This window comes from Rattus norvegicus, chromosome 4 (assembly GCF_021556685.1).
Source record: "Rattus norvegicus strain SHRSP/BbbUtx chromosome 4, alternate assembly SHRSP_T2T, whole genome shotgun sequence".
Taxonomy (NCBI): Eukaryota; Metazoa; Chordata; class Mammalia; order Rodentia; family Muridae; genus Rattus; species Rattus norvegicus.
In genome coordinates, this window is record NC_141537.1 from 104,730,375 (window position 1) to 104,755,288 (window position 24,914).

The following is a 24,914-nucleotide window of genomic DNA, read 5'->3' on the forward strand; positions in this document are numbered from 1 at the left end:
CAGCATCATAAGGACATAGAATTAGTTAAGGCTATTCTAAATAAAAATAGCCCAGCTAGAGATGTCCCCTACAGGATTTCAAATCACAATATAGATGCATAGCAATGTAAACAGCCTCACACTGGGACAAAAACAGACATACAGAGCAATGGACTTCAATAGAAGACAGGGAAAGACACTCATACACACAAGTACAGTTATCTGGAGCCCAGAGTATGCTTTGTTAAAAAACCATGTCTTATCAAACAATGGTGCTAAGAAAATGGAGAGCCGGGCTGGAGAGATGGCTCAGCGGTTAAGAGCACCTGACTGCTCTTCTAGAGGTCCTGAGTTCAATTCCCAGCAACCACATGGTGGCTCACAACCATCTGTAAAGAGATCTGATGCCCTCTTCTGGTGTGTCTGAAGACAACTACAGTGTACTTATATATAATAAATGAATAAATCTTTTAAAAAAAAAAAGAAAGAAAATGGAGAGCCACATGCCAAGGAATGAAAATAGATTCCTATCTCTTGCCTTGCACAAAAGTCAAAATGGATCATGGACCTTATTAGAAAACTTGAAACATTTAGAGGAAAATATAGAAAGAACACTTCAAAACATCCAGAAAATCTTTCAGTAAAGGACTCCAACCAGCCAGGAAATAGTTGTGATATCTGACAAATGAAATTGCATGAACTGATAAAGGTCTTGTATATCATAGGAAATACAGACTAAAGACATGGTCCACACAATGGGAGGAAACTTTTAACATTTCTACACAAGAGTATATCAAAGAACTCAAAAAATTAATTCAGGCAGTGTTTAATCTAAGAATGGGAAGGCAGAGGCAGGACAACATTTATGAGTTCCAGGCAAGCCAGGGTTATATAGTGAGACTCTAACTCAACAAACAAAAATAGGAATTCAAAAACGTAAACACACACACCAAACCAAGGAAAAACAAACCACGCCCAATGAACAAATGGGCAAATGAACTGAACGTAGTATTCTCACATAGGAGAAAAATGTCAAATCCTTGGACATTAATGACCTGTGAATTAGAACTACATAGAGATTTCCTCTCACAGCAACTGGGACAACGTTCTCTCAGAAAACACAGAAGTACCACCATGACACTACTGTTAGATATATGCAGAGCAATCTTAGCCTACCATAGCGATGCTTGTATGTCTCTATTTATTACAACAATATTAAAATAAACAGTTTACACAGTCAGTAGATGCCCACCAATGGAGCAGTGGACAAAGAAAATGTGGTGTAGATGCTCAATATAGTGTTACCAGCCATAAAGAAAAGCAAAACTAAATCATCAGCAGGGAAAAATGTATAGAACTGGAGTAATCTCACCCTAAACAAACATAATCAACCAATCCAAACAGCACAATCGCCCCTAAAACACACACACACACACACACACACACACACACACACACACACACACAAAACACCCTGAGTCTGAAACACAAACACAAGTCAGTCTCTCTCTCTCTCTCTCTCTCTCTCTCTCTCTCTCTCTCTCTCTCACACACACACACACACACACACACACACACACACACACACACACACACACAGAGAGAGAGAGAGAGAGAGAGAGAGAGAGAGAGAGAGACAGACACACAGACAGGCATGGCTCATAGGAATATGACAACTCATAAAGGTACAAGGGGAAGCCCTGCATTGCGTTAGATGAGGTGTTTAATTTTAATTGGGGCTTTTGATTGCTGGATTTCAATACTTTGATATCTAGACCTTAGTAGCCAGTTTCAGGAGGAGGGAGTGGCCAATTAAGGGAATAGACCTCAGTGGCTAGCTTTAGGAATGTAGTCTAATGGTTTTTGGTTTTTATGCAGAGGGAAGGGGGGGGGGAAGGGCAAGGCCTGACAGAGCCACGTTCATCACCCTCAAGCTGGCCAGAGTCCTTTCAGTAGGAAGGAATCACGAGAGAGAGAGAGAGAGAGAGAGAGAGAGAGAGAGAGAGAGAGAGAGAGAGAGACAGAGAGACAGAGAGACAGACAGAGAGACAGAGACAGACAGAGACAGAGAGACAGAGACAGAGACAGAGAGACAGACAGACAGAGAGACAGAGAGACTGAGAAAGGGAAGACAAGAGAAGCCAATGGGGTGAATATGAACAATTCTTATGATTCATTCACCTGAAAACATAAGAGTGAAGCCCCTCAGTTTGTAAAATGAACATATACTAATTTAAACATGTAAAGAAACACAAAATAGTATTTATGTTCACAGATTAGCAATACTGAAATGTTCTTTGAAGTTTCATTCATTTGTGTTTTACATGAAGGTTATTTTGCTTGTATTTACATCTGTGTGCTACCTGCCTGCTTGGTACTCTGGAATCCAGAAGAGGAATCTGAATCCCTGGGACTAGAATGACAGATGGTTGTGAACCATCGTGTGGGAGCTGAGGATTAAACCTGGGTCCTCTGGAAGAGCAACCAATGCCCTGAGCTGATGAGTCATCTCTCCAGACTCCAAAACAGAACAGTTTCTTTCTTTCTTTTTTTCTATTGGATATTTTACTTGTTTACATTTCAAATGTTATCCCCTTTCCAGTTTCCCCTCAGGAAACCCACTATCCCATCCCCCCACCCCTACTTCTATGAGGTGCTCCCCACCTCCCTACTCATTTCTGCCTCCCTGCCCTGGCATTTTTCTACACTGGGGCATAGAGCCTTTCCAGGACCAAGGGCCTCTCCTCCCATTGTTGCCTGACAAGGCCACCCTCTGCTACATAAGCGGCTGGAGCCATGGGTGGCTCCATGTGTACTCTTTGGTTGGTGGTTTAGTCCCTGGGAGCTCTGGGGTGTCTGGTTGGGTGATATTGTTGCTCTTCCTATGGGGTTGCAAACCCCTTCAGCTCCTCCAGTCTTTTCTCTAACTCCTCCACTGGGGACCTCATTCTCAGTTCAGTGGTTGGCTGCCAGCATCTAACTCTGTATTTGTCAGGTTCTGGCAGAGCCCTCAGGAGACAGTTATATCAGGCTCCTGACAGCATGCACTTCTTGGCATCCCCAATAGTGACTGCGTTTGGTGACTGCATGTGGATAGATCCCCATGTGTGGCAGTCTCTGGATGGCCTTTCCTTCAGTCTCTGCCCCACCCTTTTTCTCCATATTTCCTCCTTTGAGTATTTTTGTTCCTCCTTCTAAGAAGGAATGAAGCACCTACACTTTGGTCTTCCTTCTTCTTGAGCTTCATGTGGTCTGTGCATTGTATCTTGGGTATTCTGAGCTTTTGGACTAATATTCATTTATCAGTGAGTACATACCATGTGTGTTCTTTTGTGACTGGGTTACCTCAATTAGGATGGTATTTTCTAGTTCCATCCATTTGCCTAAGAACTTCATGAAGTTAATGTTTTTAATAGTCCTATTCATTGTTAGCAAGGACTGGGAAGGTAGGGGGGAGAAGGTATTCCAAGTCCTAGTTTAGAAGGTCATAATATTATAATGCATATGTTCAGGTTACCTCTATTCCAAATAAATCTGTGATGGTTTCACTATGTCAAAGCCCTCGAAGAAAAGATAGTATAGCTTAAAATTTCAGCAGTGTCTACACTTTGAACAGTATTTAGTCAGGTAAAAATGGAAATAAGGTCATCAGGGAAATAATTAAATCATACATTTTCTTATAGAGTCATATAGCTATAAATATTGACATTGATGAAAACTTATGTAAGCAACTGAAAGAGACACAGAACACACACACACATGCACATGCATAGCACATGCACACACATGCACACATGAAAACCACCCTCCTAAATAAACATAAAATATTTAATGGGCTAAAAATGAGAATTTTGGGGGTAGGTAAGGTTTAATATAGATTTTTTCCAGTTTTGAAACTAGACTTAAACACTTCCATTATACCAAATAATGAGAAAATTGTGAAGTAGTCAAAGGCTAAGAAGGTTTGACACAGTGTATACATTTTCCTCATTAACTTCCTGTCCTTTACTGGCTCCACAATTTTGACAGCTTCCCAAAGCTCTGCTATGATCTCTTTTATCTAGGATCCCGTCTTTTCCTTTCTCAGATGCTTCTAAACTGTAAGTAGCATAGTCTGTCTGTGTCTAGTACTACTGCTTAGGCTCCTAGCTGAGGGCGAAGTCAGGAGCGACTATCACATGTTCTCCCATCCCTCAGTTTTTAATTGATTTTAAATTGATGTAACACTCAAACACAAACACCCTACAGTGTCAAATGGCAGCTTTTAACCAACTATTTTCTCTTTCTTTGATTTTCTGTTTCTCATTTTAGTGTATTTTTTCCTCCCTGAAAATTATAATTCTTATGTTAGTTGGATGGGCCTGTATTTTGGGTCAGATTTCTACATCAATTATAATCATAGCTGAGGTAGGTCTCAGCCTCAGGTGAGTTTTTTCAACAGTGTGTAGAAGTTAGATCTGGTTCTTCCCCCCAGACCCAAATGCCCAGTAATATGACTCAGACTCAAAATATATTCACACATACCTTGGCCATATAGCTAGACTCTTATCTGACTAGATCATAACTTAAAATAACAATTATTTTAACCTATATTCTGCCATGTAGCTGGTTACCTATACTCAGGTACCATGAGTCAGTGTGGTCACCTCTTCCCAGGTCAATCTCCCTTGCCTGGCTCTATCCCAGAATTCTTTCTGCCTCCAGGACATCCCATGTTCTACCCTACCCTGGGCCACAGATTTTTAACTGACAGGTGGTGCACCCATACGACACATAAAACAGCATCTCAGATTTATCCTGTAAATTTCATGGTATATAGAGGGGCTGAAGACAATGTGGTCATCCCCTATATGTGTCTTCCCAGCTGAACCAATATGGTGGTTCCTTTGAAGCAGAGCTGGGACTCATTGTCTTGGGCTTCTCCTTGAGGCTAGGACTTGTGCTGGGGAGACTCTTCTGACTCTCCCTTTGTTGCGATAGAGTAAGACGAATGCCTCATATCTGCAGTGTCTTTAAGATTAGGCACGGATAGACTTTCCAAATTAAAAGAGGCAAGTTTGCTATAAGTAGAATTAGTTGTTGGAGTAGGAGGAAACGGCTGAATTGGCAACAAATAAACAAATGCCCTAAAAGCAAGCAAAAGTAGACAAATCCTCCACCTGCATGCACTGAGAACAAAATAACAGGGCATCCAACCAGTTCAGAATGAACCAATGGCTCACGGACAAAACACAAGGACGGCCCAGACTTAGGAAGAATTCAACACCCACCTGAAGCGGTAGGGCAGCTAGGCACAGAGGAAAGCTTCGTGTTGCTACCTGGTGCCCATTCGGGTGAAAGTGAAAACTAAAATGGACAGCGCGGACTGCAGCTGGGTCCATAAACATGCCAGTTTAGTTCCTTTGTATTTTAAAAGAAATTAGGACACAAAAATCAGTAAAGGCCAAGGAAGGAGTAAGAGGAATGGATGTGGACAACACATTACATTCATGTATGAAATCTTCATAACAATACATTTTAAAACATGATAAAGAAAGGAGTCTGATTTCCTCTCCACCCAGACAGTGGCCATATTAGAATTTAAAGAAAGCTACGATACAAAAGCCAGAACATATGCAGACTTAACTGTAAGATACACTAACTTGTTCCTTTCCAGAGGAAATATGATGATGGCCCCAGGTTGCCTCTGTTCTGTTAGAGAGTATTTATTTTTATTTATCATTAAGGTTTCGGTGAAGAAAATAGGGTTTTTAAAGTTTTCTCCATTGTACTGGCTAGTTTTATGTGTCAACTTGACAGAAGTTGGAGTTATCACAAAAAAAGGAGCCTCAGTTATGGAAATGCTTCCATGAGATCCAGCTATTAGACATTTTCTCAATTAGTGATCAAGCAGGTAGGGTCCCTTGTGGCGGTACCATCCCTGGGCTGGTAATCTTGGGTTCTATAAGAAAGCAAACTGATCAAGCCAGGAGAAACAAGCCAGTGACATCTCTCCATGGCCTCTGCATCAGCTCCTACTTCTTTTCCTGTGTGAGTTCCAGTCCTGACTTCCTTTGGTGATGAACAGTAATGTGTCTGTATTCGTAAGAAACCCTTTCTTCCCAACTTGCTTCTTGGCCATCTTGGCCATGGTGTGTGTGTGTGTGTGTGTGTGTGTGTGTGTGTGTGTTTTAAATATTTATTTATTTTGTGTATGAGCATTCTGTCGCTGGGCATCAGATCTCATTACAGATGGTTGTGAGCCACCATGTGGTTGCTTGGAATTGAACTCAGGACCTCTGGAAGAGCAGTCAGTGCTCTTAACCGCTGAGCCATCTCTCCAGCCCCATGATGTGTTTTTTTAATGAGAGGCAGTAGAAGTAGCTTCCTCTTCTTCCAGGGACCCAAGTTCCCTTGCACAGTTCCTTGTCAATGAATCCATTTCTTCGATAGGTGCAGAATGGAAGTCTTTTGTAGTATCTTATTTAAAAGTTAGTTTCAGCTGGACTTGTGCAGGTCTGTTTAACCTTAATCTCACAAGTGTAACAGATGTTACAATCTGTTGAATCAATATTTCTTTTATGGCTTTAGCATAAGCTCATTGCTAGAACTTTTGAGACTTCCTAAAGAGGGGAAAGAAGGTGATGGTCAAGTTTTCGAATAGGTGCTAAGAGGAGTACAGATTTGCAGTCTGTGAGATGATTCCTAGCCATAAAGAGAAACCCATCCACAAATATCTGGGAAGTGACTGTAAATATGCGTGACAGCGTTGAGATACATATTTCTGGATTAGGTGACAGATTTTGGGTGTAGGCAATATATATCTTATATTAAGCCGCCCTCATCAAGCGCAACGGTGTCCCCGGCCTGTAGAACCCCACCCAACTTAACTCTGCGCCTGCGCTGCGCGCGTGCGTACTACCCTTGCTGCCGCCGCGCCCTTCTCTGGGCGTCTGATTCCCTTCCTCGCAGCCCCGCCCAGGCGGCTGCCCGTGACCTGCCTGGGCGCAGGGAACGGAAAGTCGGAAGGGATAAGAGGAGTTCAGTTCATCATGGGGCTGTTTGGAAAAACCCAAGAGAAGCCTCCCAAAGAGCTGGTAAGGGCCAGCGACCGGGGAAGCTACGCGCTGGGCAGCGGAGGTGGGAATAGCTAGCTGCGCTCTTCGGCTGGCCCCCATTTCCGGGGCCTTCCACTTGGCCGAGGGGCCGAGGGAAGAGTTTAGGATTGGGCTGTGAGGAAGAGTGCGCATTTGCTGCTCCGCGTCCAACCCGGGTGCGTAGGGCCGAGTTAGGAGCACCCCGGCCTCGCTCCTAGGCGCTTGAGGCGCCACACAGCCCGGCCCTGAGGAAGCACTCTCCCCTGCGTGCAGTGGTACGGGCCGCCCGGAACCTTTCTCAAGCGCAGGCCCCGCCCCCACGCCGGTCTGCAGACCACCCGGAGGACCTGCCCCGACCGGAAGGTTGTGTGCGTTGAACCGGGTCGGATCCCCAAAAGGTCCAGGCATTTGCTGGGCAGGTCCGTTTCGCATTCACCTCTTAGTGCAGGGAAGCCCGACTTTCTGTTTACTCCAAAAGCTCAGTAGTTCTGTCAGGATCCTACCCATAAGAATGCTACCGAAAATAGTTCTGCCCCTACTCTGAATTCTTAGATCTGCTTGTAAATTGAGTTATTTTAGGAACCAATAATCAGCCGCCTAAGTTTGAGTCCTACTTTCAGAGGTCTCGGCTCTCTGATCTCGAGAAACTTGTCCGAGACTTCTTCTCGCATGTCATGTAAGAAGAGTGCTACTGCAGTAATTGGCCATTAAAAGCCATGCAGCTTGAGCTGTGGTAGGGGTAGTGAAGGTGCGTTCTTTACACTCAGCCTAATTACTGAGTTGCTCCAACAGTACCTACCAACACCCAGCATATTGAACGTGTGGGGTCCCATTCCAGACCCATTGAATCAGATTTTAAATTAGGACTATCCCCAGTGCTTAGTATGTGCCCTGATGTTTGACAAGCATTGTGCAGAAGTCAAACTTGTCCTTCAAGTACTTTAGTTTGATTACGGAAGTGTAGCTGTCAAGCCAGCCTCATTAACTCTGCCATTTTCTAGTGCATGTTTTATTTTTTTAGATGGGTACTCTACCAGAGGAGAAATTGACATCACCTCCTTAGCATTCACATTTATTATTATTTAAAATAATGGAAATGTTAAACAAGTAATGTACATACCAGGCATAAATTTAAATAGTCATGAGATTGTTTTCTTTAGACTCTATCTCAACTTACGGATGACAAAGCTAAATCCATATCTTCAAGAAGAGTATACAAATACCACAAAATGGTCTACATAATGTTCTAACGTGAAATTGTATGCTTGTCTCATTTAAGTTCCACACGCTCAGTTTTATACTAGAGAGCAAAATGTAACAGGGAATGAATATTCTTAATAAGAAAAGGTTTTAAGAGATGCAGTGCGGCCTGCAGTTCAACTACTTGGGTCGTCTGGGAAGGAGTCTTCCTGAATGCAAGAGTTCAAGGCCAGACTGGACAGTGGCTCAGAACGCAAAGATTTTAGGGAAAAGTTTGGGTGTTGTAGAATTTTTGAGACATTACCATGCATTCATTTTAAAAATATAATCCCCACATTTAAAAAAAAGGTAACATTTAAAAAAAAAAGTAAAGACTTTAAAGTTGACCATTTATCATCCTGCAAGGTCTGTGCCTTGCTTTTAGCTTTTTCCTGTGTCATTTTATGTGAAATGGAAGTTGGCTATAAACTTGATGAGATCTAAATTAAACAAGTTAATCAAGAATTTCTCACAAGGAGGCTGTGAACTTTATACTATATACATGTTAAGAATTAGTTCTGGGTAGAAATGAAAGAGATCACCACCACTCCTGAAGCTTGTCATGTCTGGGCAAGGCAAACTTCTATTATCAACCACGAAGGTATGCTCAGAAGAGTCAACCAACAGAGACAGCAAGTGCAGCTGGTTCTTATTCTAACTCAGGTGGTGACTGTGTCTTTTCCACATTGGCTAGGGTCTGACTTCATAGTCTGATTCACTCAGCTTGTCTGAAAAAGAATTGTCACATCAGAAATGAAAGAAGAAAAGGATCACTGCTTTGTCTACTTCCTGGAGTGCAGTAGAAGGCCTTTGTGTAAACAAAGGTGTTGAGATGGGAGTTTGAAATATTTGTATAAAAGTCTTACAAGGTGGGGAAGACTAAAAGATTTGAATTCCTTCGAAACACAAGTTTAATATTTCTTTAATAATTTTATTACTAATATAACTAATAAATTATAATAAATTATAATTGATTAAGACTTATTTAATATTTCTAGCATATTCCATTAAAAGGCATATGATAAGTAGTTTCATTTTGTTTTTTGTAGACAGGTTCTTGCAAGTCTGTGGGGTATTGTAATGATGGGTGTGGGAGGCCTAGCTCTCTGAGCTATGCCCTCCCTAGACAGGTGGTCATGGGTGGTCCTCCATGGTCTCTATTGCAGTACCTGCCTCCAAGTTCCTTCTCCTGACGCATTACAACTGTAAGCTGAAAAGTGTACCCTTTTCCTCCCTAAGTTGCTTTTGGTCATGATGTTTATCACAACAATAGAAACCAAACTAAGACATCATGTATCCCCGCCTTGCTTGGAATTATTGATCCTTCTAAGATATTAAGAAAGCTGATATTACCAGTGTGTACCACTGTATTTGGCTGCTTGTCTCATTAAAAATATTCCTAGTAACTTTGGTCACCTGCTTTCAGGTCATGTAAACCAGGTATCTAAGGCATGGTTTTTCTTTTGCTGCTATTCAATTAAATAGCACAATGGGACATGGACTTGCATTGAACATCTAAATTGGACCCATTAGATTAGCATCTACCAAATCAATATAATTTAATCACAGTTTGATTAATTGTAAGAGATACTAAAGCCAATTAACTAGCAAAGTGGTAACCAGTTGACTTGTTAAGAAACTGTAGTACCTGCATAGTTTTCTGGCTCTCCTCCGTTTTCTGTAAATGTCATCTGATCATATTGGTTAGATTTCTCAGAACTTGCTCTTCTTGGAGTTGCCTGATTTGTGATTGGGTTTTGTTTTGCTTTACTTTAATAAACTGAATTTGATTGGTCTAAGGAGTTTTTCTCTAGTATTAGAGAGCAACTAAGGGCTGCACATGGATTGGCTCTGTAGTTTCTCATTAACACTTTCTTGAAATTCCTTAGCATCTATCTGTACCTCTTTTCTGAATTGAACTGTCTTTTAATGGTTTCTGATTGGTAATTTCTTTTCTAATTTCATCATTCCTGTCTTAGTTGTTAGCTGACAGTCTTCAATAATATTGTTAGGCATGCTTGGTTACCTGGACATGCCTACTTTGTGCTGAAAAGGCAAGAGAAGTGAGTGCCCAATTGCTCTTTCTTTAATCACTAATGTTTAGAATAAGGGACTGGCATAATGCTTTCCAGAGATGTGACATGCTTTTTCTCTCCAGTGCCATTTTAGTGTAGTAGATTTTACTATGTGTATATGTCATAGTTACTTTTCACCATTATTTTGTGCGATGTTGAAATACAAGTTGGTCAGTGGTGCTAAAGAGTTTCTGTCACTTTTAAACATAATCTTAATGATCTCTGAGTGTTTCCTTGCTTCCTAGTGCAATATATATCTTGGTGTGATTTGTATGTTCCCATCTTGGAACCCAAAATCCACTATTTCTTATAGTGGCACTTATAATGGCAGTGCTGTTTAGACCCCAGAGTTTGGGTGCATATATGTTTCTTGCTACTGGAATGTGTTCAATTCCAGGTCTTTTTATGAAACATGAGTTGGATGTATTAAATTAAAAAACTGTGATGGCAATTATGAATTATATTAAACTAACCCTTTGCCAAAAACAGCAGAAGTCAACAAAAAATACAACTAGTTGAAAGCATTTAAAGCAGTGGGATAGCATTATAGTCAGGGTCATAAAAGACTGGGATGCTCAGTGACAGGCGCTCTCTCATGCTTAGTGCATTGACCAAGAAATGGAGACTCTGAGGAGACCTGTTGACAGACTCTGCGGCTAACAGATTGAATTTTGTGATGAATCAAGGACTAAGGATTCTGGCACATAACTCTGAAAAAAAGACCTCAGAAGTGACTGGAAACAGACTGGCATTCGTAAATACTGGAGCTGGTTGTAGTCAATCCTCAGCAGATAACCAATTGCCAGCCCACTCACGTTAGATGTTTGGTAGAAGAAATAGAAGATTTCTCTGGAAGAAGATGAGGTCATGTTCAAAGACTTAAATTATCCTGAAAATTCCCACATGTAATGTTCAGAATTGATTTTTTAAAAGAAGACATTTATGTATAAGAGACTTTCATATATCCTGGATGCAAATTTTTTATAAGTTTTATTGGGGACTTGTTCAGCACACACCTCTAAATAGGTTATATCTCAAATTCCTTACCTCAAGCTCAGGGAACCCTGTGAAAAAGGAGGCAGAGGGCATAGATAGAGGACACCAGGAGAACAAGGCCCTCTAGATTAACTGAGCCAAGCTCATATGACCTCACAGAGATTGAATGAAGCGGCAAGCACAGGGCCTAAATGGGCCTGCCCCAGGTCCTCTGTGTGTCTGTTCTAGCTTTCTGCTTAGTATTTTTGTGGGACTTGAGTGTGTGATAAGTGAACTAACTGATTCTTGTGCCTTCTCTTAGGCTCTTTTCCTTCTGTTGTTGGCCTGCCTTGTCTAATTTCAATATGATGGTTTTATTTTATCTTACTATATATTTTGTTATATTTTGTTATCTCTTGGATAGTCTGTTCTTTTCTAATGAGAGAAAAGGAGTGGATCTGGATGGGAGAGGAGGTGGGGAGAAACTGGGAGGAGTAGATGGAAGAACCTGTAATTAGGATAGTGTATGAGAAAACTTATGTTGAAACTATATATTTATATGTTATATATTATGTAATAATATATTTATTATACACACAGATATATAGTACTTTGTTTGGTTCTCAGCTTTCTCACATGATACCTACAACCATCCCTAACTCTGGATCCAGGAGATCTGATGTCTTCTTCTGAACTCCTTGGGCACCAGGCATATATGTAGTACAAGACATGTAGGCAAAACACTCATACACATAAATCTAAATTTTTTTCAAAAACTAAAAAAATGTTTTTTTTATTTATTATTGGTATGGTTATATCTTTTTCCCATTTGTGTTGTTTTTCTTTAATTATAGTCTTATGCAAAATAAAAATTCATACCTTCAATTTAAATAAAAATGTCAGCCCTTTTTCTTTCTGATATTGCTTATGTTTTTTAAAACTTAATTTTAAAAATTATTTTTAAGTTAAGTGTGGGTGTCTGGGTGTGGGTGTATACATATAAGTGAGGTGGATCCCAGGGCCTTGGCAAGAGCATGTATCCTAACTAGGGCCAACTCTCCAGCCCCATTTCTTTGCTTTTAGTTTGTTTATTTGCTTTTTGTTTTGTATTTTTTGTGTTTTGCTTTTTTGTTTTGTTTTGTTTCTTGTTTTAAGAAATCCTCTAACTTGACAACATCAATTCTTAGACCTTGGGCTTGAAGAGAGGACTTCATGTTGTGTGGTAGGCAAGCCTTCTATCACTGACTGCGTCTCTAGCCTTCCAGTTAACACTGGTGTAATGAGTTTTATTTCATGGTTGTGTTTTGAATCCACCAGGAATTAGCTTCAGAGATTGATGGAACTAGGATTTGGACAATCAGTTTCTGTACGTCTTTTGTTTCAGCACTGGTTGTAGGTGATGCCTTCTTGCTGGTTTCAGTTTCCTTCACCTAGTTTGTATCTGGCATATAATAGCCTCAGTGAATGAATCTGATGGTCTCAACCATTCTGTAGGTTCCTTATGGTTTTCACAACATAGTCTAACTTACTATTGATTTTAAAAACCTTATTACTACATTCCTACTTATTTAAATACCTTAGATTTGTTAGTAAAGTACTGTTGAAACTAAATAAATATTTGTCTAAATTTCTTTTTTTTTTAAAGATTTATTCATTTATTATATATAAGTACATTGTAGCTGTCTTCAGGCACACCAGAAGAGGGCATCAGATCCCATTACAGATGGTTGTGAGCCACCATGTGGTTGCTGGGAATTGAACTCAGGACCTCTGGAAGAGTAGTCGGGTGCTCTTAACCACTGAGCCATCTCTCCAGCCCCTAAATTTCTTTTTATCTATTTTGAATTTTCTTTACAGTATGTTTATATTTAGGAAACCTGTTTGTAGATTTTGTTGAACTCCTGGTCTCAGACTGTGTTTCTTAACCCTTAAGGAATATTAGAGTCATCTGGAAATGTCTAAAATGCTAAGTGTCATTTGGGCTGCCCCAGTCTAGTTAAATTGGTATTTTTTTTTTTAAGATTTTATTTATTTGTTTATTATATATAAGTACATTGTAGCTGTCTTCGGACACACCAGAAGAGGGCATCGGATCCCATTACAGATGGTTGTGAGCCACCATGTGGTTGCTGGGAATTGAACTCAGGAACTCTGGAAGAGCAGTCAGTGCCCTTAACCTCCGAGCCATCTCTCCAGCCCAAATTGGTATTTTTTTTTTTTTTTTGGTTCTTTTTTTCGGAGCTGGGGAACCGAACCCAGGGCCTTGAGCTTCCTAGGCAAGCGCTCTACCACTGAGCTAAATCCCCAACCCCTAAATTGGTATTTTTTTATACATAAATATTAACAATAGCTAAAAGGTGGTGGCAAACTCAGATGACCATCAGCAGGTGAAGAGAGAACCAAGTTTGTGGTGTATGCATATAATGAGATGAAGGTAAAACATAAAAAAGATAACTTACATGCCACAACATGGGTGAACCTTGAAAACATACTATGAAGTGAAAGAATCTAGAACCAAAGGGCATGCACTGTATAAATGTTTTTATATCAAATAATCAGAACAACCAGTTCTATAAAGACAGAAAATAAAATCCTGGTTATCAAGGAGTTGGTAGATGGGGAGATAAGGGGTTATTTAAGGTGTGTACTATGTATGTTCCAAGGTGATGAAAAGATTTTAAGGGTTGGTAGCAAGTTGTACTAAATTTCACCATCAGTTATATACTTTAACATGATTAGTTGCATATTATATAAATTTTGAATGTTAAACTTGAAATTTAATAGAAACACATCTAACTGATAGGAATTTTGAAACTGTTTAACTCATGTACTTGTGTGTGAATGTTAAAGTTTTGTGTTCTGTTCCTTTACAATTAATATGGAATTTTTGATTAGATATAAATACTGAAAGCCCTTTCAGGAAGTGGCTGGTGGTGGAAGGGCATTGAAGTAGCAAAGCCACTCAGTTCTTCTGAGTCATGCACCAAAACACATCCAGTAATTTAATATAAATTTTACTTTTAATTATCCATCAGTGGACACCTCAGATTTTTCTTCAGTATGTTTGAAAAAAAAAAAAAAGAATTGGAGGGGTTGGGGATTTAGCTCAGTGGTAGAGCGCTTGCCAGGCAAGCACAAGCGCAAGGCCCTGGGTTCGGTCCTCAGCTCTGAGGAAAAAATAAATAAATAAATAAATAAATAAATAAAAGAATTGGAAAGCAGTTCTCTGCATGAGAATGTGTTAGTTATTAGAGTCCCTACACCCAGTATCTCCAGTTGGCTACATTTAGTGCCTCAGCGTTACCATGACAGAAGAAAAATAACATATAAAAAGATAAGTTCCCAACACAGGCAGAGTAGTTTTAAAAATAATTATGTATAAAGGATGAAGATCTTCTGCTGTCCTAAGGTTGTTCTTGCCCAGGTACCATGTAAAAAATACTAGCATACCTTCAAGTCTTCTAAAAGTGTTCTTCCTCCCTGCCAGACTGTAAACAGTTTGGAGTGCCTGTGTGCTGTGATCGAAGAGTTAGTTAAAAAGAAAAAAGAGGGGGCAGGAGAGATGGCTCAGAGGTTAAGAGCACCCGACTGCCCTTCCAGAGGTCCTGAGTTCAATTCCCAGCAACCACATGGTGGCTCACAACCATCTGTAAAGAGATCCGATGCCCTCGTCTGGTGTATCTGAAGACAGCTACAGTGTACTTATATATAATAAATAAATAAATAAATAAAGAAAGAAAGAAAGAAAGAAAGAAAGAAAAAAAGGAAAGAATGAAAGGAAGAAATGGCCCTAAAGATCTTTCTGCTGAATTAAAATAAATGTGTCTATACTCAATGTAGAATTAATATAGAATTTTTAAGAATGTGCAAAATTGTCTAGGAATGTTTGCTTTTCTGATGATTCCCTTTTAAAATTTTCCCCAGGTTAATGAATGGTCACTGAAGATCAGAAAGGAAATGAGAGTTGTAGACAGACAAATAAGAGGTAAATTACTATTTTAAGTTTTCTATTCTTATATTCTTATTCTTAATGCTCTGTTTCATTTCAGTACATAAAAGTAAACTCACCTCTACATTGTAAGACACGGTTTATTCCCATACTGATTATGTGTAGATGTCCTCATTATTTTGTTTTCTTATTCTATACTCAGGATAAAAAAGATAATGATTGACACAAACTATTGTGAGGGAACAAAAGAAAGCTCTTGGTGCTTGCACATTAAATAAGTTGTGCATAAGAGAACAGCGCAATCCTATTATCTCTACTCTCTGCATATTTTAATATAACTTTAAATTCAGAACAATATATTTCAAAATAAAAGTTACTTTTTTTAGTACCATTTGAAATTAAGGTAAGTGACCAAGAAATGGTCATGCTTAAATTAAGGTTTTTTTTTTTTAAGTTTTATTTATCTTTGACAATTTCCTACATATAAGCAATGTATCTTGATTATACCTAACCCCAGATTGCCCTCCCATTCCTCTCAGGCAGTCCATGTCATCTTCCCCCATTTCATACTCATATCCACACTCCTCCCTGTAACCCATGGGGTCCAGTCAGTACTGTTTGTTGGGATTCTGACTGGTTTGATCTGTGCAGGTATACTTAGGCATCCATAGCTGTAATGAGTTCTGTGTGCAGTGGCTATGTCACATCCAGAAGAAGTATTTCACAGCAGTCCTCCACCTGCTTATATTCTTTCTACCTCTTCTTCTGAGGTATTCCCTGAGCTTTGAATGGGATGTTGATTTAGCTGTCATTTAGGGCTGGACACTCAGTAGTCATTTGTTCTCAGCATTTTGACCAGTTTTGAGTCCCAAGTTATGAGGCTATAGGAGAGTTCACTATTTATCACAAATCATGGTAGAATATCACTAATCTATCAACATGACTGTTTAGCAGGCCATCAATAGTTGGTTACCCTGTAGGACCTCAACATCCTAAGCCATAGTCTTTTGCCCAGGTGTAAAGTACCAGCTATGAATTCCCTTCTATGGATCAGATGACAAATCCAATTGAAAAGCTATTGGCTACCCCAGTATCCTTAAACTAGTGAGTGCTTTTTCTCTGGCAGGTCAGTATTGTAGTATGTAAGGTTTGCTGCTGAATAATGATATTGATGGCTTCCTTCCCTCCCCAAAGTGGCCTGTGTAGCACTTTCCAACACTGTAAAATTAGCCAGTAGGGAGGAAGTTCTCAGGTCAGTTATAGCTTGATTCCTCTATGTCTCATGGCCAAAATATCTCCTGCCTCAGCAATATGGCCTTACCATCTTGTTCTGGTGGGCAGCCAAAAGATAGTGACTATAGCCTGTGCTATTATAGTGCTTCTAGGGTCTCCCTGTTACCACAAGAAGTCATGTCTTCTGAGAGAAGTATTGTCGATCAATGCAGGTTAATCTGCATTTATATTTTTTGGAAATTAACTTTTAATTAACTTATAAAGTAATAAGGGTTTTTAGAGCCTTAGTTTTGGCTAATCACCTGCATGCTACTTCCCTGGTCTGTCCTATCCTTTCTTAAACCTCCAATATTCCCTTGCCTCTACTATTATACTGTAGGGGTTCTACTATCCTCTTCCTCCTTAAAGGATTTTTAAAAAAAAAAACCTTGATGACCAGAAAAGTGTTGCAGGATTATTGTATCACGACTTTAAAAAAGAATTAAAGATGAGAATTCTATTCCCAGCTGTGTTCATTTTGGCTTTAACATTTCTACTTCAATTGTAAGTGAAAGTTTGAATGCATCAACTATGAAATAACTGCTTTTCACGGTAGACAGATGACCGTGAATACTGACAGAAGAAACAGAAAGAGAATCCTCATAGTCTTATCTTTTTGCTAGAGATACTTTCTTGAATGTGGCACATGGGAGGGATTCCAAAAAGAACATGGTGGTCTCGTTAAATTGAAGATTTGGAGATCAGGGCAAGGGAGGCTAAAATTTGTGGTAATGAGTAATAGAGAAGAGGAACATAACCAGGGAAAGAACTCAGATGATCTCCACAAGGTATGAGTCTGTGGCTGAATATGTACTTAGAGTGGTATTTGCAGAGACTGACAAAGAATAATTAACCAGACAGAACAACTACTAGGAAGTTTTAAGCTAAACAGTTCCTAAAGCTAACAAAGGGTTGGAAGATGGTTTAATTTTGCAAACACAGTAAAGAGATTTTGTTAAAATCTGGGACATTCAATACAGATTGAATTAAGGTAAGAATAAAGGCATATTTATGAGGAAAGCTTATGAACAGGTCTTGAAGTTGATGTGCAAGTGACTTAGCTGCCAGTCAGAATAAAACTTAATGCTCTTTAAAGGACAACAAAATTATGTCAGCTAACAGTCAGTCATTCTCAGTGCCAAGTAAAAAGGCTACTGCAGGGATATAGAAAAATGACCTACACAAGCCAAATAAATAAATTGGAAAATAGTAATAGATCAAAAAAAACCCAATTAAGCTTAAAAGGGATAAGAAATATGAGGGTTTTTTCTCAGCCCTACTTTTAATAATGGTTCATAAATGCTTTTACCTGTCTTCTAGCCCACCACCCATCTCAGGTAGTGGAAAAGAAAGGTTATTAGGATACAGGGGCAGTGGACCGTTTAGAAATTGTTCTTTGGAGCCAATCCCATCTGTGTTGTCTGGAAATCAGCAGTTCAGTTCACAGGAATCATCATGGGCAGTTTGGTTTACTCACAAACCCTTCATGACTATACCAACAGTCCAGTTTAGTAGTGTCAGGATAGCAAACATGAACCAGCGGCAATAATACACTTAGCAGAGACAGCCAGGCTTCAGTGAATTGGCACAAGTCAGCAGGAGGGGCTAGGACCATCAGGGATGCCAGGAATTATATTGGCTATGTATCTCAAGCGAAGACTCAAGACCAAGAAGCATTGCAAAGCAAGCTAGATAAGCAAGCCAAGACCCATTCACTCTCTGTTGGTTCCTATTTATACCACCTCCAAATATGTGTCCTCCATGGGTCTTGCCTCACCGTTGTGTTGTGTCTCAGCATATGAGTCTGTATCAGCCAGCATCACTCTGCCAATTGGCCTAAATCCACTGATGCAGCAAGAAGCAGCAAGAAGCAACAAGAACCTCCTGAGAAGTTTTTTTTGGTGTGTTTTTATGGAGTTACAACAAATGGAACTCAGCAATGCATGTAAGGCAAACCAATACATCTGTATCATCAGTGAAGAATTGTTCATTACGTGTCCTTTCACATGTTTGCTTTAGCAGAACATCCTTTCACCTGTGTCTGCTTCAGTGAAACGTTCTTTCATGTGTTTGCCCCAGCAACACATTATCCAACACACTGATTTTCTAAAGAAACCAGAAGTTTCCACTTCAGATATCTGTTAAATTTTGTTAATAAAACAATATAAAACCATAAGCCAAAAAAAAAAGGAAAAGAAAAATTCCTAAGTTAAAGCAAAACTTCACTAAATGGATACAACAATATATTAGACACTATAAAAAAGATTGAAGATTGTAACACAAACTATGGTACCAAAAAAAAAAAAACAACAAAGTTACTGTGCCTTCTGGATGTGGATGATGCTAAGTGGTTAATGTGTATAACTTGAGTATCAGAAGAATCAAGAGATCAGATGAAATTATAGCTGAATATTTTCAATAGGCCCATAGAGCCAAAAAAAATTATTCCAAAGCTGAATCAATTAGAGAAAACAACATTGAAGCACAGCATGTTTAGTTTACTGACTCATAGGACAGACAGCCTAAAAAGAAGCACATTAAATATAGGAAACCATGGTAGAACATTTGTTGCCCGAATATGTGAGGCTTGGGTTCAATCTGTAACACTGTAAGTAAATAAATACAGAAAACAGTAAGAATGGTTAAAACTTTATCAGAAATTATGTGAACCAGAGTATCTTCAATATGGTAAAGGAAGTTTTTTTTTTCTTTTCTTTTTTTTTGGAGCTGGGAACTGAACCCAGAGCTCTACCACTGAGCTAAATCCCCAACCCCTAGAAGAAAGTTTTATATTAAATTTCTATATATAAGCTGGGTGGTGGTGGTGCATGATTTTAATCCCACTAAATGCACTTGGGCTGCAGATGCAGGTGGATCTCTGAGTTCAAGGGCAGCCTGGTCTGCAGAGTGGGCTCAAGGACAGCTAGGCTTGCATGGAGAAACCATATCTTGGAAAAAAGAAAAAAACATTATATTCAGAGAGAATATTCTTCAAAGGTTAAAGTGAAGTTAAATATTTTTAAGCTAAAAGCCTGGCCTTTTGCCAGCATAAGAAATGTTAAAGAAACTGTAGCCTGGGACTATAGAGATGGCTCGGAGACTAAAAGCACTTACTGCTCCTGCAGAGGATCTGGGATTGGTTCTTGGCATCTATACTGAGCAGTAACTCCAACTCCAGGGATCTGATGCGCTGTTCTTGCTTCCAAGGGTACCTGCACACCTGATACTCAGTAGGCAAATATGCATATATGTAAATACAAAAAATCTTGCCCATGTGCTAGAGCCCAGGATCACAGGTGAGGAGACCACAACAATTGTCCCAACACGGTAGTAACTGGGACCCCTAGGATCCAAAGATGCATGAACTCCCGCTCAGCCAGTGGCACAGGTTCCTTCCAGTCTGAACCAGAGCCCTGAACAGACCTTGGGCACTGGCTATGCATCCACTTCTACCACATCTACAGGGAGCTTGACTCCCAGGTGTTCTGATAACAAGTAAGGAGGCCAAAACAACTGCCCCAACACCCAGAGCAACTGGGTCCCCCAGTATCCAGGGACCCAGGAACACCCACCCAGCCAGCAGTGCCGGTTCCTTCCAGTCTGAATCAGGACCTGGAGCAGACCTGGGGTGCTGGCTTTGCATCCACTCTTCTAACAACCAGAGAGCCTGACTCCCAGGTGCTCTGAAATGCCCAGGCTCACAGAGGAAGCTCAACTCCCAGGAGATTATACACAACCAGGAGTATTGGAGCTCTGACACACTCAAGATCACAGTTAAGGCCATAATATCTTTCCCAACACACAGCATAACTGGGACCCCCACAGGAACCAGGGAAACCCAAACCCTGCCCAGCCAGAGACATGGTTCCTTCCAGCTTGCACCTGTGCCCAGAGCAAACCTAGAGCTCTGGCTCCCCATCCAGTCCTGTAGTACCCTGAGAAAGCTTTACTCCCAGGAGCTCTTGACACAACAGAATCTCAGGTGCTTGGTCACATCAGGATTTCAGATTCTAAGAGCAGCTTGACTCCCAGGAGCTCTGACACATTCAGGATCATAGGATCCCAGAATCACAGGATCACAAAGACAGCTAGAATCTGAGGAGTTCTAACACAACCAGGATCACAGGAGGGACAGGGTTCAGTCAGAGAGAGCAAGGACAGTAGCACTAGAGATAACCAGATGGTGATAGGCCAGTGCAAGAACATAAGCAACAGAAACCAAGGCTACATGGCATCATCAGAACCCAGTTCTACTACAGCAAGTCCTGGATACCCCACCTCACCAGAAAAGCAAGATTTGGATTTAAAGTCACATCTCATGATGAGAATAGAGGACTTTAGGAAGGACATAAATAACTCACTTAAAGAAATACAGGAGAACACGGATAAACAGGTGGAAGCTCTTAAAGAGGAAACAAGAAAAGTCCCTTAAAGAATTACAGGAAAACACAAGCAAACAGGTGAAGGAATTGAATAAAACCATCCAGGATCTAAAAATGGAAATAGAAACAATAAAGAAATCACAAAGGGAGACAATCCTGGAGATAGAAAACCTAGGAAAGATTCAGGAGTCATAGATGCACACATCATCAACAGAATACAAGAGATTGAAGAGAACACTCAGGTGCAGAAGATAACATAGAAAACATTGGCACAACAGTCAAAGAAAATGCAAAAGGAAAAAAACTCCTAACCCAAAACATCCAGGACACAATGAGAAGACCAAACCTATGGATAATAGGTATATGACATAGCAAAGATTCCCAATTAAAGGGCCAGTAAATATCTTCAATAAAATTATAGAAGAAAACTTCCCTAACCTAAAGAAAGAGATGCCCATGAACATACAAGAAGCCTACAGAACTCCACATAGACTAGACCAGAAAAGAAACTGCTGTCACATAATAGTGAAAGCACCAAATGCACTAAACAAAGGAATACTAAAGGGTAAGGAAAAAGTTCAAGTAACATATAAAGGCAGACCTATCAGAATGTCACCAGACTTCTCACCAGAGACTATGAAAGCCCGAAGATTCTGGGCAGATGTCATACAAGACTTTAAGAGAACACAAATGCCAGCCCAGGCTAATATACCCAGCAAAACTCTCAATTAACATAGATGAAGAAACCATGTTATTGCATGACAAAACCAAATTTATACAATATCTTTATACAAACTCAGTCCTACAAAGGATAATAGATGGAAAACTCCAACACAAGGAGGGAAACTACATCCTAGAAATAGCAAGCATGTAATCTTTTAACAAACCCAAAAGAAGACAGCCACACAAACATAATTCTACCTCTAACAACAAAAATAACAGGGAGCAACAATCACTTTTCCTTAATATCTCTTAACATCAGTGGACTCAATTCCCCAATAAAAAGACATAGACTGGGGTTGGGGATTTAGCTCAGTGGTAGAGCGCTTGCCAAGCAAACGCAAGGCCCTGGGTTCGGTCCCCAGCTCAAAAAAAAAAAAAATACATAGACTGACTGGATACATAAACAGGACCCAGCATTTTGCTGCATACAGGAAATGTACCTCAGTGACAAAGACAGACAGTACCTCAGAGTAAAAGGCTGGAAAACAATTTTCCAAGCAAATGTTCCCAAGAAGCAAGCTGGAGTAGCCATTCTAATAATGAATGAAATTCACTTTCAACCAAAAGTTATTAAAAAAGATAAGAAAGAACACTTCATACTCCTCAAAGGAAAAAAATCTACCAAGATGAACTCTCAATTCTGAACATCTATGCTCCAAATGCAAGGGCACCCACATTCATAAGAGAAACTACTAAAGCTCAAAGCACATATTGCACCTTACACAGTAATAGTCTAATCAAGGGACAGATCATGGAAACAGACACAGTGAAACTACCAGAAGTTATGAACCAAATGGGTTTAACATATCTATAGAACATTTCACCCTAAAACAAAAGAATATACCTTCTTAGTACCTCATAATACCTTCTCAAAAATTGACCATATAATTAATTGGTCACAAAACAGTCCTCAACAGATACAAGAAGATTGAAATGATCCCATGTATTCTTTCAGATCACCCCAGACTAAGGCAGGTCTTCAATAACAACAAAAACAACAGAAAGCCCACACATACATGGAAGCTGAAGAACACTCTACTCAGTGATATCTTGGTCAAGGAAGAAATAAAGAAATTAAAGGCTTTATAGAATTTAATGAAAATGAAGGTACATCATACCCAAACTTATGGGACACAATGAAAGCAGTGCTAAGAGGAAAACTTGTAGCTCTGAGTGCCTCCAAAAGGAGACTGGAGAAAGCATACACTAGCAGCTTGACAGCACACCTAAAAGCTCTAGAACAAAAAGAAGCAAATACACCCAAGAGGAGTAGATGGCAGGAAATAATCAAACTCAGGGCGGAAATCAATGAAGTAGAAACAAAAAGAACTATAAAATGAGTCAACAAAACTAGGAGCTGGTTCTTTGAGAAAATCAACAAAATGGGTAAACCCTTACCCAGACTAACCAGAGGGCACAGAGAGACTATCCAAATAAACAAAATCAGAAATGAAAAGGGAGACATAACAGAAACTGAGGAAATTAAAAATATCAGATTCTTCTACAAAAGCCTATATTCAACAAAACTGGAAAATCTGGATAAAATAGTCAATTTTATAGACAGATATCAAGTACCAAGTTAAACCAGGATCATATAAACCATCTAAACAGTCCCATAACCCCTAAAGCAATAGAAACAGTTATTAAAAGTCCCCCGACCATACTGGAAAAAATTTCCTGAACAAAACACCAATGGCTTATGCTCTAAGATCAAGAATCAACAAATGGGATCTCATAAAACTGCAAAGCAAAGGACACTGTGGTTAGGACAAAACAGCAACCAACAGATTGGGAAAAGATCTTTACCAATCCTACAACAGATAGAGGGCTTATATCCAAAATATACAAAGAACTCAAGAAGTTAGACCGCAAGGAGACAAATAACCCTATTAAAAAATGGGGTTCAGAGCTAAACGAAGAATTCACAGCTGAGGAATGCCGAATGGCTGAGAAACACCTAAAGAAATGTTCAACATCTTTAGTCATAAAGGGAAATGCAAATCAAAACAACCCTGAGATTTCACCTCACACCAGTGAGAATGGCTAAGATCAAAAACTCAGGTGACAACAAATGCTGGCGAGGATGTGGAGAAAGAGGAACACTCCTCCATTGTTGGTGGGGTTGCAGACTGGTAAAACCATTCTGGAAATCAGTCTGGAGGTTCCTCAGAAAATTGGACATTGAATGGCCTGAGGACCCAGCTATTCCTCTCTTGGGCATATACCCACAAGATGCCCCAACATATAAAAAAGACACGTGCTCCACTATGTTCATAGTAGCCTTATTTATAATAGCCAGAAGCTGGAAAGAACCCAGATGCCCTTCAACAGAGAAATGGATACAGAAAACGTACATCTACACAATGGAATATTACTCAGTTATCAAAAACAATGCCTTTATGAAATTCATAGACAAATGGTTGGAACTGGAAAATATCATCCTGAGTGAGGTAACCCAATCACAGAAAAACACACATGGTATGCACTCATTGATAAGTGGCTATTAGCCCAAATGCTTGAATTACCCTAGATGCATAGAACAAGTGAAACTCAAGACGGATGATCAAAATGTGAATGCTTCACTCCTTCTTTAAAAGGGGAACAAGAATACCCTTGGCAGGGAATAGAGAGGCAAAGATTAAAACAGACACAGAAGGAACACCCATTCAGAGCCTGCCCCACATGTGGCCCACACATATACAGCCACCCAATTAGACAAGATGGATGAAGCAAAGAAGTGCAGACCGACAGGAGCCGGATGTAGATCTCTCCTGAGAGACACAGCCAGAATACAGCAAATACAGAGGCGAATGCCAGCAGCAAACCACTGAACTGAGAATAGGACCCCCGTTGAAGGAATCAGAGAAAGAACTGGAAGAGCTTGAAGGGGCTCGAGACCCCTTATGAACAACAATGCCAAGCAACCAGAGCTTCCAGGGACTAAGCCACTACCTAAAGACTATACATGGACTGATCCTGGACTCTGATCTCATAGCTAGCAATGAATAGCCTAGTAAGATCACCAGTGAAAGGGGAAGCCCTTGGTCCTGCTAAGACTGAACCCCCAGTGAACGTGATTGTTGGGGGGAGGGCAGCAATGGGGGGAGGATGGGGAGGGAAACACCCATAAAGAAGGGGAGGGGGAGGGATTAGGGGGATGTTTGCCCGGAAACCGGGAAAGGGAATAACATTCGAAATGTAAATAAGAAATACTCAAGTTAATAAAAAAAAAAAAAAAGTCTCC

The 24,914-nt window shown here is 40.0% G+C and overlaps 1 protein-coding gene across 2 annotated transcripts in view; it reads left to right on the plus strand.

The window, feature by feature from the left end:
* Positions 1-6,913: 6,913 nt before the first annotated feature.
* Chmp3 (charged multivesicular body protein 3) overlaps positions 6,914-24,914 on the plus strand; it is a 47,094-nt gene continuing 29,093 nt past the window's right edge. The window contains exons 1-2 of one of the 2 annotated variants that reach the window (XM_087656215.1): positions 6,914-7,474; positions 15,269-15,329. In XM_087656215.1, coding sequence (XP_087512341.1) covers positions 15,302-15,329 — 28 coding nt within the window. In that variant the 5' untranslated portion in view covers positions 6,914-7,474; positions 15,269-15,301. 2 annotated transcript variants of the gene reach the window in all.